The 15,000-nt window shown below is 46.5% G+C and overlaps 1 protein-coding gene across 4 annotated transcripts in view; it reads right to left on the reverse strand.

Annotated features, from left to right (window-relative positions):
• arid1b (AT-rich interactive domain 1B) overlaps nucleotides 1–15,000 on the reverse strand; it is a 73,064-nt gene that overhangs the window by 39,784 nt on the left and 18,280 nt on the right. For all 4 annotated transcript variants that reach the window (XM_076272376.1, XM_076272378.1, XM_076272375.1 and 1 more), the window contains exon 4: nucleotides 13,811–13,924. In XM_076272376.1, coding sequence (XP_076128491.1) covers nucleotides 13,811–13,924 — 114 coding nt within the window. The remainder of the gene's footprint in view (nucleotides 1–13,810; nucleotides 13,925–15,000) is intronic.

The following is a 15,000-nucleotide window of genomic DNA, read 5'->3' on the forward strand; positions in this document are numbered from 1 at the left end:
AATGTAATGCAATCTAGAGCCCGACCGATAAAGGATTTTGAAGGCCGATACCGATACAAATATTTGTTAATTTAAAAATCCGATATTCCGATATATCGGCCGATATATATATTTTTTTTTTCAGAAACGCGCAACAAAACATTAGCAGATTTCCCTAACTAGTTATTTGTAGTTATTTATGAGTATTGACTAAAAAAATATGATAATGCATTTCAAAAACTAGTTTATTTTTAAATAATATTATCACAGTGGAACAGAGGAACATCGAAATATATTAAAGTTCTGATAAATAAAATGTATAAAACTGGAAACTTAAGATATGAAACTTAGTCTTTTGAACAAAAACATAATAACAACAACCAAATCAAAGTTACCAGTATTAAAAGACTTAGTAAGCTTCATAAATATAACTTTGAACTAAGACTTAATAATTACAAAAAATAATGATGACATTATTACTATCATCATCATTTGTATTATCATTAAACAAGATAAAGGTCACTCTTAGATGTTTGAGTGTGCGTGTGTAATAATTAGTCCCTATTGCCTTATAAGCTACCTTATAATTACAATGTCAGCTTGCTTATCCCTTTACCTGCACTTTTAAAATTATTTCCATCAAGCTACATCAAACCATTTTCAATCATCAGTTGCTGCCTGCCTTCTAAAACCTACTATTTAGTGATCTAAATCCAGTAACTCGTTAATCATTAATCAGTCATTGGATTTCACACAGGTGTAAAAGAAAAGCTAACTTTTATGCACAAGCTACGTTTTGCACAAGCTACGTTTGATACTTTTTCTCTATGTCTAAATGTTCACTCCTCGCACGTCTAACTTACATTTTACAATGCAGGGACTGTAACTACAGATATACTAGTTATAAATCATTACTTTATTTAGGCAGATTAAGTTCGTTGTGGTTTCCAAGCTCATTAATGTTAACGTTAGCGGTCTTCCACTGATATTCATGGCATTAGCTAGCTTTGTGGTTAGCTAGTCTATGATGAGCCCTAATTTAGCAATGGATAACGTCATACTGCAAATTGTAAACATACGCTTTCAAAATAACAGAGATGATACGTCTCACTGCTAACTGTCACGCTATTAAAGAAATACATCTTCAGTCACATTGTCATAAGTTAAAAGGACAGACAGTCCACTACACTGTAACAACGTAACGTAATTACTAGCTAATTCCTCTTCACTCTCGGTTTATTTAACAGCAGCAAAACTGGACATTGTTTTCACGAATTTTGTCATGCTAATTTGAGTTAAGAGAACTGATGGGGATGTTCTTTTAATTGTTATTTCAAGCAATGTATGTCTCGTGACCAAATCACCATGAACACACTTCACTGATGATCTCACTCGCCGATAACTGGTTCTCTCTGCCCGACTCTGGCTAGATCAGCCATAATTAGAGCGATGGATTCATTTATCGGCCATTATAAATGCCGATACCGATAGTTTGGAAAATGCCTAATATCGGCCGATAATATCGGCCCGCCGATAAATCGGTCGGGCTCTAATGCAATCAAGCATTTTGGACGATATATTGGCACAGGCTGGCAGCAGAACAATTGCTTGGCTGGCCACCTCCGAGAGAGCGAGAGAAAAAAAGATGGCATTTAAAACCAGGGTCTAAATTCCAGCGGGATTGCGGGTATTGCGAATAAATTATTACTTAGTATTGAGCATAATAATAAAAGTCCCGCAAATCTAGCCATCATAATGCGAGAAATTCCCACACATTTTACAGCGCTATCTGACCTTAATATAATAATGGAGCGGCCTGAATGCGGGACTATTGACGGACCAACTCTGACTTCAATTGAGACACACACATGCGCGCGCAGGACCACTTTGGGGGTGCCTCTCTCTCATTGCTCTCTCTCTCTCTCAGCAGGATTTGTCACCGCTGAAGTCAAATTATAGCCTAGGTGCTTCAACATTAACCGCTATCGACAGGAAAGGAAAACGTTTAGCGATCAGGAACTGTCAGGAATTTTGCAAACACAGAAGCATGACCGCCTATAACGCGAGAGAACATGGATGACTTCTCCATTTGACGTTATAATCGATTGCGGACGTGAACAGACAGCTACAGACACGGAGCGCACAGTAGGCCTACTTTCACTTTCTGTGCGTATTCATTACGCGCTTTCATTCATTCATAGAACGTGTGCTGCATGGGAAACTTATTCCGTATAGCCAAAGAGGTCTAAGATAGCCTAAATGTAGTTATTTTTTAAATTATACATTATTTACTTTTTTATAAAATTCATAGGCTGATGCCTGGCAGCAACAATTGTGTTTAGATGTAGGTTACTGCTTCAGCCTCTAGCTCAGAAGGGGGCGGCATGCAGCTTGAGAGCAATGTGTTGGAGACTCATGGTGTAGGACAATGACTTTTCATTGGCAACAATACCAACCAACAATATAAAATATTAAGAAGAGCTCTTTTATGAGTTAAATTGAAACAAAATTATACTGGCTTTTATTTGTCCAAATCTGAGGCCCGGCTATAAATAGAATCCCGGCCATAATTTGACAATTTAGGTATGCACGTGTGTTTCAGGCATAGCCAATCACTAATTTCTGACTGAAAGGGCACAAGACTTGTGCATTTGAGAGCGCTCTCTCGTGGCTGTAGACGTAATGTTTCACGTAGGGTTCATGTCAGTTAATATAAATTAACATTTAAAAACATGTTCAATTATATATTTTTTTTCATATATAAGTCGCACCTGGCTATAAGTCGCAGGACCAGCCAAACTATGAAAAAAAGTGTGACTTATAGTCCGGAAAATACGGTAGTCTAAAGACTTTTAATTTTTTTCACACTGAGCTCTAGAATACAAGCAAAGCCCCTGCACACACACATAATTATTTAAAAAAAAAAATATATGGACAGGACAGATAGCATCTACTTCAAAAGCCAAGCAAACTAAACCCCGGATACACCTCAGGCTTGCTCCGCTAATGCTATTCTCCAGGCGTGCCCCGTCATATGCAATTGGAGGCACTTTTATTTCAATCAATGTCAGAGTCGCTCCTTAATGAGCGCTACTCGGAGCGCACGCCGTGTCCTCCTCCACTGGATTCATGTCAAGGCTGCGCCTCCCAACCAGGAGCCAGACAGGAGAGGCAGAGGAGAGGAGGACGGGGCTGAATGAGGCTGCTTGCAACGCACAGCTCTAATGAGAGTGTGTCTCCAATCTGCCTGTGTGCCACAAGAGAGAGAGAGAGAGAGAGAGAGAGAGGGATAAAGATAAAGATAGAGTGAGAGAGAGAAAGAAAGAAAGAAAGAGAGAGAGTGTGTGAGGGAGAGATTGGGAGAAAGAGAGATGGGGAGAGAGAGAGAGCTAGAGAGAGAGAAGCCTGACAAAGGGAAAACAAAGCCGATTTTTCTCTTTTTTGGGGGGTTGTGCTCACACATCAAACACACATGCGCCACACAGACACAGACACACACACACACACAGCTTGATGAGCTGCTGATGAGATTGCTGGGCTCCCTGCAGCAGCTCAATGCAGGCTGTGCGCAGCACTGGGGCCTCTATCTTTCCGCTCTTCCACCCCGCTCCCCCACTCCCTCCCTCCCCCTCCCCTGCTGCCTCATTCTCTCTCTCTCGCACTCCTCTGCCCCCGAGGACCACATCCAACCAATAGGAATGCAGCCGCCCATCCCCCGCTGCAGACCTCCACCAATGGGCTTCTGCGCCTGTCTGCTTCATCAGCACAGCTCTGGTCCCTGACAGCACCCCCCCCCCTCCTTCTCCCCCTCCTCCTCCTCTTCTTCTTCTCTCTCTCTCCTCTCTCTCCCCTCCTCCCTCTCCTTCATTTTTCCATCCCTCTTGTGCTCGTTCTAATTATGGCGAACGAGCCGCAGCGCACTGAGGCTGCCGAATCAAAGAAGTGAGCGAGAGAAGAGCAAAGGAGAGCGAAGGAAAGTGAAGGAGAGGGAGAGAGAGAGAGAGAGAGAGAGAGAGAAGGAGAGGAAGAACGAATGTGTGGGGGCCCACACTGACAGGATACTGAGCTGCCTCCAGGGCTGGGGATAGGGGGGTGGGGGGGTAAACAACACCGCTTTCAACCTCGGAGTAAATTAGAATGCATTGCAGAGTGTGTGTGTGTGTGTGTGTGTGTAAGGGAAAGAGGTAGAATGAAAGAGGAAGGGAGAGAGGGAGAAAAAGAGAATGTGTACGTCAGCATGAGAGGGCCAGCCGTGAGTGTGTGTGTGTGTGTATGTGTGTGTGTGTGTGTGTGTGTGTGTGTGTGTGTGTGTGTGTGTGTGTGTGTGTGTGTGTGTGTGTGTGTGTGTCTTTTTAGAGTGTGTCATCTCTGCAGCTGTGGTCTGGAAAGGAAAGCTGCCCCCCTCCTTTCCTGCACCCCCCCAGTCTTCACAGGGGAGCAGACACAGAGTGAGCGAGAGAGTCAGAGAGCAGAGGAAAGAAAGAGGAGAAAAAGAAACAGGGACACAGACAGAGAGAGGGAGGGAGAGTGGGAGTGAGGGGGGGGGGGGGCATGGGTAGGAAAACATAGAGCTGTGCAGCAATAATAAATGCCAAAACAGAGCGGAAAGGTGTCACATGGCGGGAGAGATGTAAACCACCCGAGCTCAGTTTGTCATTTGTTTGTGTGTGTACGTCTGTGGGTGTTTGTGTGTACATGTGTTTGTGTTTCTGCAAGGCAGAGAAAACAGTGCAGACACACAGGGAAGAGCATCAGAGCATGGAGGAACGTTCTGCTCCCTCTCCGTCTCTCTCACACACACACACACACACACACACACACACACACACACACACCTCCCTCCGCCCGCTCTCATGCTTTGCGCTGCTGGTTTATTTATTGCTGTGAATATTCAGCCTCAGTCCTCTTCCCCCCACCAAGGCTCTTATTCATCTCCTGCCTCATATTTTCTTCCTCTCTCTCTCTCTCTCTCGTTCTCTCTCTCTCTCTCTCGTACTCTGTACAGCTCTCCCTTGTGAGCACATTACGGTGATCTATTGTTCCTAATTCTGATGTTTTCGTTTTCATTTTTCAACAGTACGGGGGGCAAGGAGAGCGAGAAAGCGAGAAAGAGAGAACGATAGAAAGAGCGAGCGAGCGAGCGAGCGATAGATAGAGAGAGGGGGGGGGGGGGGAGATGAAGAAGGAAAAAAAGAGGGTGGCAATGGCAGGGCTTCTAGGCTTGTGCACCAGTCCTGATCCGTGAAAGCACTGCAGCCGGTACATGTGTCTGACATGGATGTGCACTGGAAAAGCTACAAGGAGATTTATTTTGGGCATATAAAAATATATTGCTTTGAAGCTGCTGTGTGGTGGATCCTTTTCGTTGCTCCCTCTTCTTCTGTGTGTCTGCACCCCCTTCCTTCTTTATTTCTCTCTCCCTCTCTCTGCCTCGGCCTCATTCTGTATGTTCACACAGCCTCTCCCTCTTTTTTAATTAACGACAGGGCTGGGAGACGCACACAGCTCTGGTAATGAGCACAAAGTCACATTCACTGCACTGGCAGAGACAAGCACAGACACAAACACACACACACACACACTCTCTCACCTCACTCACACACATACACTCTACCTGAGAGAACGATCACAGGGTCTGGGCACCCAGCTCTCCTCTCCCTCTCCACACCGTGGCATTAACACATCACACTTCTCTTAAAAGCCTCCCCCCACCCTGCGTGCACCACGACCCCCCACCCGCCTCCCAAAACACCTGTCTGGCACTCACTCGTCACACCCACTCCCTCTCTCCGCTGGAGAGTGCCATGTTTTTAAACGCCCAGTAGGACTCTCCGTGTGTGTGTGTGTGTGTGTGGGTTCTAGGACTTGTGCCAGGTCCATGAGCATGAATATTGTATTTCTTTTTTAAAGAGACTAGTTGATTAAATAAATACGACTGATGGTGGAGGGCATTCCAAATTCCCTTTTAATATGAGATGATGAAAGAAAAAAAAAAGAAAAACTACAGCTCCAGGCTGAGCGAGGGCTTCAAACGTGCCATTACACGCTCACAAATGCACACACTCAAAACACACGAGCGAGAGCGCGGGGGATCAATTGCCAACGCTAACACACTCGCTCATTCCCACATTTAATATTACAACCGTAGACCTGGGGAAACAGGGAAGGAGCGACGCGGGGAGAATCGGAGACGAGAGGAGCTGTCTAACAGCAGGTAAGAGGAGGAGAAAAGAAGAACACGCCGATTGCTGACAGGTCTGTAATAGGACTTTTCCCAGCTTACAGAGAAGAGCAGAGGGGAGAAAACATAGAATCCATACCACCAAACAGAAATGAAGTTGAATATAAAAGGTTAAACACAAAAAGATGAGCACTTTGCTGTCAGCACCAAAACACACACACACACACACCTCACAGAAACAGACACACACACAGAGAAACAGACACACACACACACACGTTTCTGTATCCACAATGCCTGCACTGATGCATGTCAAGTCACAGATAGCTGACCATAGCACCGGCTCTACCGGCAGCACCCAGTGATGGAGAGAGGGCCAGCGAATGCTGAGGGGGGGTGGGATGGGATGGGATGGGGGTGAACAGGTATTAGCGAGAGCCAGGGCTGGCAGATGTGGGTCTTAATGTCTGGGCTCCCCGCCTGGCTGCGCCGCTGTGGGGGGAGATAAGGGCCTGGTGTCAGCCCGTGGTGTGTGTCAGCAGGGTGGACTGAGCTGCAGGAGATATGGGCACTCAGCTGGGGGCCACACTCAGGAGACAAGCAGGCACTGACAGAGGTGTGTGTGTGTGTGTGTGTGTGTGTATGTGTGTGTGTGTGTTTGTGTGTGCGCGCACATGTGTGTGCAAAGGTGCTATTGCCTGCGGTCAAGAGCCAGGTGATGCTTCTAATGCCAAGCGGATCCTTTTGTGTGAAAGAGAAAATGTGTCACACTATGTGAAAGTGAGTGTGTATTCATCCACGTGGCCAAATGGGTAAGTGTGTGTGCACTGCGGGCAGGAAGGCTAGCTGAGGGCTCAATATCTGGCCTTCCAAGGTAACACACAAGCAGATATACAATAACATACAGGACAGGTGTCCCATCAAAAAGGAATGACTAATAAAATGAAAAGATGCAGGAAGAGATTGAACACACACACACACAAAATATTCCCCCACTCCACAACCCACACACACACAGACACACACAATTGATGTCAAGGTGTGCCATCTCCCCATCTCCCCTCCCTGGTAGGCTGGGTTGACAGACAGAGAAGAGGACTTGCGGCTGACTGAAATGCAGACACCATGAAGAGAGGAGCGGGTGAGCGCCCTGACAGGTGTGCCGGGAGATCTCACGCCCTCCTGCTGTCCAGGGGTCACACGACGCGTGAAAACAAGACAAACACCTGTGATATCCCCGACTCCACTAGGAAGAGGAAGATGAAGAGGACAGGCGCGGAAGAGAAAATCAAAAACAATGAGGAAACGACCTAAGAAAACTGACAAGGAAGAAAAAGAGGGAGAGCTATGGCAAGGTACAATATAAAAGAAATTACATATGGGGAGCTATCTAAGCAGAGATGAGTAGAGAGAGAGAGAGAGAGAGAGAGAGAGAGAGAGAGAGAGAGAGAGAGAGAGAGAGAGAGAGAGAGAGAGAGAGAATAGAAGGGGGAAGAGAGAGAAGATGGATTGGAGGATGACCAGTCAGATAACTTGGAGGGGACAGGACGACTAATCAATCTAGCAGAACTGAACCAGTCAGATAACTTGGAGGGGACATGAGAGTGACACGTAGCAGAGAAACTATTAACGTTAAGAACAAACAAACAGTAAACCAGGTTGACAAACAAACACCCTAACAAACCGTACAGAGAAGCTGTTAAAGAGAAACCTTCACTCAGGCACTCAGACTCAGAGGTCGCACCCCCCACCTTGCTGTTCATCATCCCGGGCCACTGGATGGAATGACAAACAGTGTGGCGTCTCTGAGCGCGCGGGGGGGGGGGGGGGGGGTGAGAGGAGCAGAACACAACAGCGGGGCGGTTTGATTAAAGCCCCTGCAGCAGCATCCTGCCACCCCCCCCACCCTGGGCGAGGCCCTTTCATTAAGAGGCTGAATGGAGGCAGAAAGCATCAGCGGCACACCGACGCCGTTCACGCAAATGGCCTCCCTGCTGCCGGCAAGATCATTCGCGGCAGGGACACACACAAGCACACACACACACTTTCACTTTAGCAGACAGCCCAAGCTCAAATTTGTGGATTAGCCAGCCTGTGTAGACAGGGTGGCAATACCAGGCTTCAGGAGGGGAGGGGAGAGAAGGAGGAGGAGGAGGAGGAGGAAGAACTGTTGCGTTGTTTTCACAGAGCATCATCCCTTGTCTGACTCTCTCCTTTTTCATCCAGGTGTTCTGTGCCAGACATGCCTCCCCGTGCGGCCTCATTTAGATTTAATAACATCAATCACACAGCACAAGACACTAAACTGATGCCTTGAGGGGGGGGGGTCCCAACACCTGTTGGCCGTGCACAAGGCTCTCCAGTCGTAGTGTGTGTGTGCGTGCGTGCGTGCGTGCGTGCATAAGCCACTACAAAGCACGTGGGACGTCACACCGTTGTAATGCTTCTCTCAGGTTCCAGGCATGTGTGTGTGTGCGGTGATGCGATGCTCCAGCAGACCTATCAAGATGGGAGCGGTTCTGTCCCAGAGTGAGGCAGTGCATCAGCGGTTTATGGAGCTGCTCATATAAGTCAAGGCAGAGGCCATCACAGCCGCATGGCTACAGTGGGAGTGGACGCCAGTACTCGTTTCAAATTCACGAGTTCATTATGCTCCAAGCTGTAGCCATCTGTGACATAACGGCATGCTTTTGTCCTACACTGTGTGCACTCGTAAATGCTTGACAGATTTCTGCCTGTGAACTGCGAGGCATCGTGTGCAAGTTAGACAGATTTGAAAAATCTGAGAAGACATTTTTAAAAGAAAGAGGAGAAAAAAGTAAAAGCGTACAACAGCACAGAGAGGCTTTTGCTCAGCACCCTTCAGATAAAACCACCACATCCACACACAACTCAAATAGCCAAGTGTGGATCACTGCAACCTTCACACAGCAAAAGGCTTACAGGAAGATTTCCCTGCCTTGTACCAGTGCCTTAATCCCTGTACAACTCTCTCTCTCTCTCTCTTATACACACACACACACACACTCACTTGTGGACAATGGCATTCTTGCCACCGCCCCCCCCCCCCACACACACCCCTGCAAGCGTCTGAGAGACCTGCGTCACTGGCGCTCTAATAGCACACCTTCCCATCAGGCACTGGGGCTGGCAGATTAGGGCCCCGCTGTGACTCAAACAACCAACTGGTTGCACCACCTCAGCGTAACACTGCACTGCTGCACAAACGTGCCCCAAACGGTCTGAGCAGACACCGCACTCTCAGACAGGCTCTCTCGCTCACTCCAAGGAGGGGATTTATCAACCAATGTGTCTACATGCCATGCATTTGTGTAAGCATTTTCTGTGTGATTTTTGTTGTCGTCATAATGTAAGTTGTCAGTAATGGAGACGCATCCCATCCACTTTACATGGGCTTACGTCATCCGTTGCCGAACTGAAATGTGGGTCCGTTGCGTCGTGTTGCTCCCGTCGCTCGCGTCAAGAATTTCAACTTTCCAATCAAATTACGGTTATACTTCAAGTCATTTGCATAGCCACCTTTGGAAACACCCACTGGCATGCGTTGACGGACGCAACTGTGTGTGGGAGCTGTTAGTCAATCCATTGGTCTGGATTTCACTCCACCTCAAATCAGCGGCAAGTACTTCAACCAGTGTGCCAGTTGTGTTTATAGCTTCTACCCATACAGCTGCCTTCAGACATGTAAAGTAAAAACACTCTCTGTGCTTTCACAAAATCAGTAATTTTTTCAAAGCCTGCGTTAAAATCTTCAAAAGATCATTTTTTGATTGGGCTCTAACAGACCAGAGACATTCAGGTGTGGAGGGCCTCTCTATGAGGTCATGTTGATAGCAGCATCTGGGTGCCTTCATGCTGGCTAGATCATCCTTTAGGATGTATCCGAGTTTTCTTCTGGGAGAAAAACGGGCATCCTCCTTCAAGTACTGCTTATTTATCTCTTCACTACGACTTGTGGCGCTCACACTTACACAGCCTTGGCGCGGGGGAGCCCAACTTGGCTGCGCTCATGACGAGTGTTTTCTTTCTCTCCCTTCAAAAAAAAGGGGATGATGAAAGATGAAAGGCAGTAGCACTCGTTTAACATCATGTCAGATTTCACAGCGATTCTTCAATTAAGAAGCGTGACACCTGGGAGCTCGGGGGAGGCATAAGCTGGGCTACATTTAAAGGCAGAGAGACAAAAAGGGTTTCAGCGCTGAAAATACGCTGCCGCTACCACAGCAGACAGACAGTTTTCAAAAAAAGCCAACACATGACATCCTTCCCCAAGCCAACTGTCAGGTCTGGGTCTGCTTTGAGAAGGCGTTTGGTGTTCTCACTGATCGGCCTTCTTAAACCCACACAAGACGACATCTTTCACACCAATCACATTAGTCTTACATGGGAAAATTGGTTGGGATGATTTGTGTTTCATGAAGAAACTGCTCGCATTTTTTCAAATAATTGTTCCTATTCATCATTTGATTCCATCGTGCTCAGGCAGTTGTCTTTGCAAAGTTCTCTGGCGCGAGTGTTTCAATAACCTTGCTGTTTCCATCAAGACTAAAAAAACCAAGGCAGTAATTACAAATTCCATTAGATGAAAAATGTGATGCTGCATCAATCAAACACCACTCACAGGCCACGCAGCAACACACAGTGTGTGTGTGTGTGTGTGTGTGCGCTCTGTTACTTAATGCCGTTGCCAAGGCAACCAAGTCCCCACCGTTTCAAAGGCAGAGGCTCAGCCATTCGCGCTGCATCCGGAGGGAGCGGTGACACACATGATGGGAATCCAAGCCAGTCGTGTCTACCTCCACCACCACCACCAACCTCCTCTCAGTCTCACACGTACCCAGGAGAAGACTGTCACGTCTAAAACAACTGACCCTCACTGTGTGAAGCACAGAAACCATCGGGGATTCAGACATTCAAGACCCACTGATAAATGCTTTTTTATGTAATCCATCACTAACATGTATGAAACTAATAGTTCTTAACTATTTCAAATGTACCTAACCTGACAAACAGTGACTATCCACCCAGCAGCCAGGAAAGGTGGACACACACCAGAGAGGCAGCTCACTCCTCCCTTCAGTATTCCCGGAGAAACTTCACACAGAGTTTCGCTTTTGTTTTCGGAGCCTGGGTTGCCTGCCTACAAAGACCATTTTTTTCGTGGAGTGTGAGGAGATGATTGCTGAATGTGACAAAAAATTTAATGAGCTTGAAATCACGCACGATCGCTGACTGCACCTTTACTGACCAGCTTATTTATGCAAATGCTTTGTTCCCCCTTCCGGCAGTGATTGTTAATTAATTGGCAGATATAAACATTTCTGGTCATGCACCTGTTCAATGAGTTCTCAAGGAAGGATCTCTTCAATGAAATAGAAAACAGTACCTTTAATTCAAAATTGTGGCATATTGAATATCCCAAAATACCCAATGTACAGTATATATCCAATCGAAAAGCAAATCTAATCCAGTTTTGGTCTGAGACCATTGGAAATGCACATATTCTCAGACGCTTTTGTCAAGGAGATAGGAGCAAGCAGACATAGCACAGCATAGGCCTGTTACCATAACTATTTTCTGTCGGATGAAATATTGTCTCAGAAAATATTGCAATAAAATTATACTATTGTTGTAGGCTAATGCTATTGTAACCGCACAATAACCTAACTACAAGGACTCTCTCCACCCACAACTGCTCAAACATTGTAACAGGGTGATACAGCTTGTGCTGCTGAGAGATATATTCGCAAGTATACTTTGGAGACACCAATATCTACTACTGGCTTTAGTTGGTTGGTCATTGTTATATTTTAGGACATGTCTTTACACACAAATCTACAACAAATATGATAAAGACTAATAACACAAATGTAAACAACAGTCAGGCGAAAGGTCTGCAAAAGTTATTGCCAGTATTTTCATTTATCGTACGATAAGTCGATAACATAATTATTCCGGTCTATCAGGCCTTGCACAGCTTTACAGAGCTTAAGGCCGACAGAGAATCAGTCAGCTGGTGATAACTGGTACAAGCTTGAGAAAGCAGTGAATGATTACATGATAAAATGAGCCTGATCTCCCTCTTCCTTGTCCTTGGCTAGGGTTCAGTGGGGCATTGTGCTACACTGACACACACTGACACACACACACACACACACACACACACACACACACACACAGTGTGAGAGCGATTTAAAAATAGAACATTCAGTATGACATAAGACTCAGCCCAAAGCTTTTAAAGAAACTCGAGTGTTACCTCAGTTCAACCATTGCCTGTCTGGCAACAATGTGAAAAAGACATTCAGACTGACCGACTGACTAGGAAAGACACAGCACAATACAATGTGCTGTCTGTCCTTATGTGCATGCTCATCATACAGTTCATGGCCCCCAATCATCCAACACCTCGATGTACAATCAGTAGGAGGGAAGCCTTTCTCCACTTTGCATTATGTGTAGCAAGGGGAAAAAAAATAGTAAACAGTGCACTGACGTAAGAGTTATTTAAGATTTTAGTATATTTTAAGACATAACGTGATTTCTCAGGCACTCCTCAGTGTGGCATCATCACTGAAAATCCATAATTCACCCAAACCATCTCAGTCAGCGTGGAACACTGATATCTGGGCCAGCTCTGAAGGGCATCTTTGCCGCACCTACTAGTGTAAGACTGTGACAAATGGCACTCCCTCAGGCTACTCAGCTAGAAAGGATATTTGTTTGAGTCTGGTCATTAGAACGTTAATGAATAGTAAACAATCCAACAGATCTGCTTCTGTGAGAGGATATGTGTGGGGGGAAAAAAACAGCTTGAGATAGATAGAGAGAGAGGTGGGCGACGAGATAGGTCGTGGAAGCCGTGAGCCCACCCCTGATTGACGGCTCTCTCCACCAATAGTGTGCCGACAGCTCAGAGGTGCAGAGGCAGAGCAGAGGAGGCGCTGCAGCAGGAGAGGAATGCATCGAGTCTCAGTCTGCCTCTCCTCTCTCTCTCTCTCCCTCTCTATCCATCTATCTATCTATCTATCGCTTTCCTTCTTTCTTCCTCCATTTCTTTCTCTCCTCCACTCTCTGAGTCTCTCCGTCTTCCCATCTGTCTCCCCAGTCACAGTATGCAGTCACCTCCTTGAAGCTGGGAGAGGGCCGAGTGTGACGGAAGCTGCAGACTGAGGCCTCTGTTATAGGGCTGTCATAGGACCAAGAGTTGATGCCACCATTTTAGGTCTGGAAACTGGCTCAGCTATTGGGCTTGTGGAACCAGCGAACTCAGACTCAAACATTTTATAACGGCACAGTATTCTTTATCCAAGATCAAAACAGGAAGCACAATGTGTACAACTTGCCTGCTAGCACCAAACACTTCAGAGTTTTCAAAATGCTGCTTAAGAGCATGAAAACCTCTGCATGTTAGTGTGTGTGTGTGTGTGTGTGTCTGATTCTTACGTGTCACGTCAGAGTCTATTCAGAGTCTATGTATGTTGATTCATATGTCACACTCAAGGTGTCAAAACACCTTTGTAAAACAACCAAAAAGCTTGTCCGTGTGTGTGTGTAGTAACCTCAAGGCTATTTGCTTTGACACCCTATGACAGGCCTGTTCCTGTTGTGACAGAGTAGGAGACTCACGGGGAGGCTGGAGGGTCGGTCCTGCTGGTTGGGGCCCATCTCATCATGGTTGGGCTTCCCTGAAGTCATCGTCGTCGACTGGCCCCTGCTGCTGTAGCCATCCTGTGGAGTGTCCTGCAGCGAGGGAGAAGAGAGAGAGTGAGAGAGAGAGAGAAAGAGGGAGGGAGAGAGAGAGAGGAGTGAATGATGAAGAGTCCAAAAGAAAGATGGAGAGGAGAGGCAGGGGCAAAGGAGGGGACAAAACAGAAGGAGAAAGTGAGCAATTTGCACAGAGTTCTTTTTCTGTTTGACATGCTCGCCCTCTCCACCACAGGTTTCGGTGCTGACAATTCAAGCGGGCACTCTGGTAGCCAATCACGCGTCTCATCCCACCCGCGCTCGCCAAACGGGCCGTGAGTCACATGTGCAATGAGCGATCCATCACCAGCTCACCCGCACCAACGTGCGCCATGAACCATGGCAACAACAGCCCATAATTACACCGTCTGCAGGCACGAACGCCGAAAACGAGTGAGACATTTGGACTCTTGAGCACATTCCAGATTATTTTTAGTGAGATATAGTGCTCACAGCCAGTGCCATCAATATGCAAGAACAGATAGTAATGCATGTAAGAGAGTCAGGATATATTGTATAAAGGATAACACTTGTCGTGTATGTGTGTGAAATACAGGAGGGGTATCTTAAGAACTTCCTAAACCCAGCAGGACACTGTTTTCATAAGCAAACACCACGGGGAAGAGAGGATTCCTGAAAACGAAGACAAAGCCCCCTTTAATTCTACTTTTTAAATACGACCCATGCCCTGTGTAATTTCACTTGTGTACATAAAAGGCACCCTTGAATAACCCAAGGCTCTCACAATTTAAGAGCAGCGGAAATGAAACCATTAGACTGCGACAGTGTGTTTGAGAGGAAGAGGGAGATGGTGTGCATGGGGGGGGGGGGGGGGGATCAAGTCAACCCCTCATACTACAGGCAGATATTTACTAAGGACTGTGAGTGTTTACACAAGCAGAGGGCTGTGATCACTAGGTCACAGCCAGGACACAGTCACTCATTTCCACACACACACACACACACACACACACACACCTGGCATGTACAGCCAGATTTGGATGACCTCACCACCGGGACATGTTTCCTTTTGGCAGAGGAACAGCTGGTCTGGCATGATAAAGGTGAAAACC

This window comes from Alosa pseudoharengus, unplaced genomic scaffold (genome assembly GCF_046254945.1).
Source record: "Alosa pseudoharengus isolate Yale_2024_CS ecotype anadromous, Long Island Sound unplaced genomic scaffold, YU_APseudo_1.1 YU_APseudo_1.1_scf_7, whole genome shotgun sequence".
In the NCBI taxonomy this organism is placed as follows: domain Eukaryota; kingdom Metazoa; phylum Chordata; class Actinopteri; order Clupeiformes; family Clupeidae; genus Alosa; species Alosa pseudoharengus.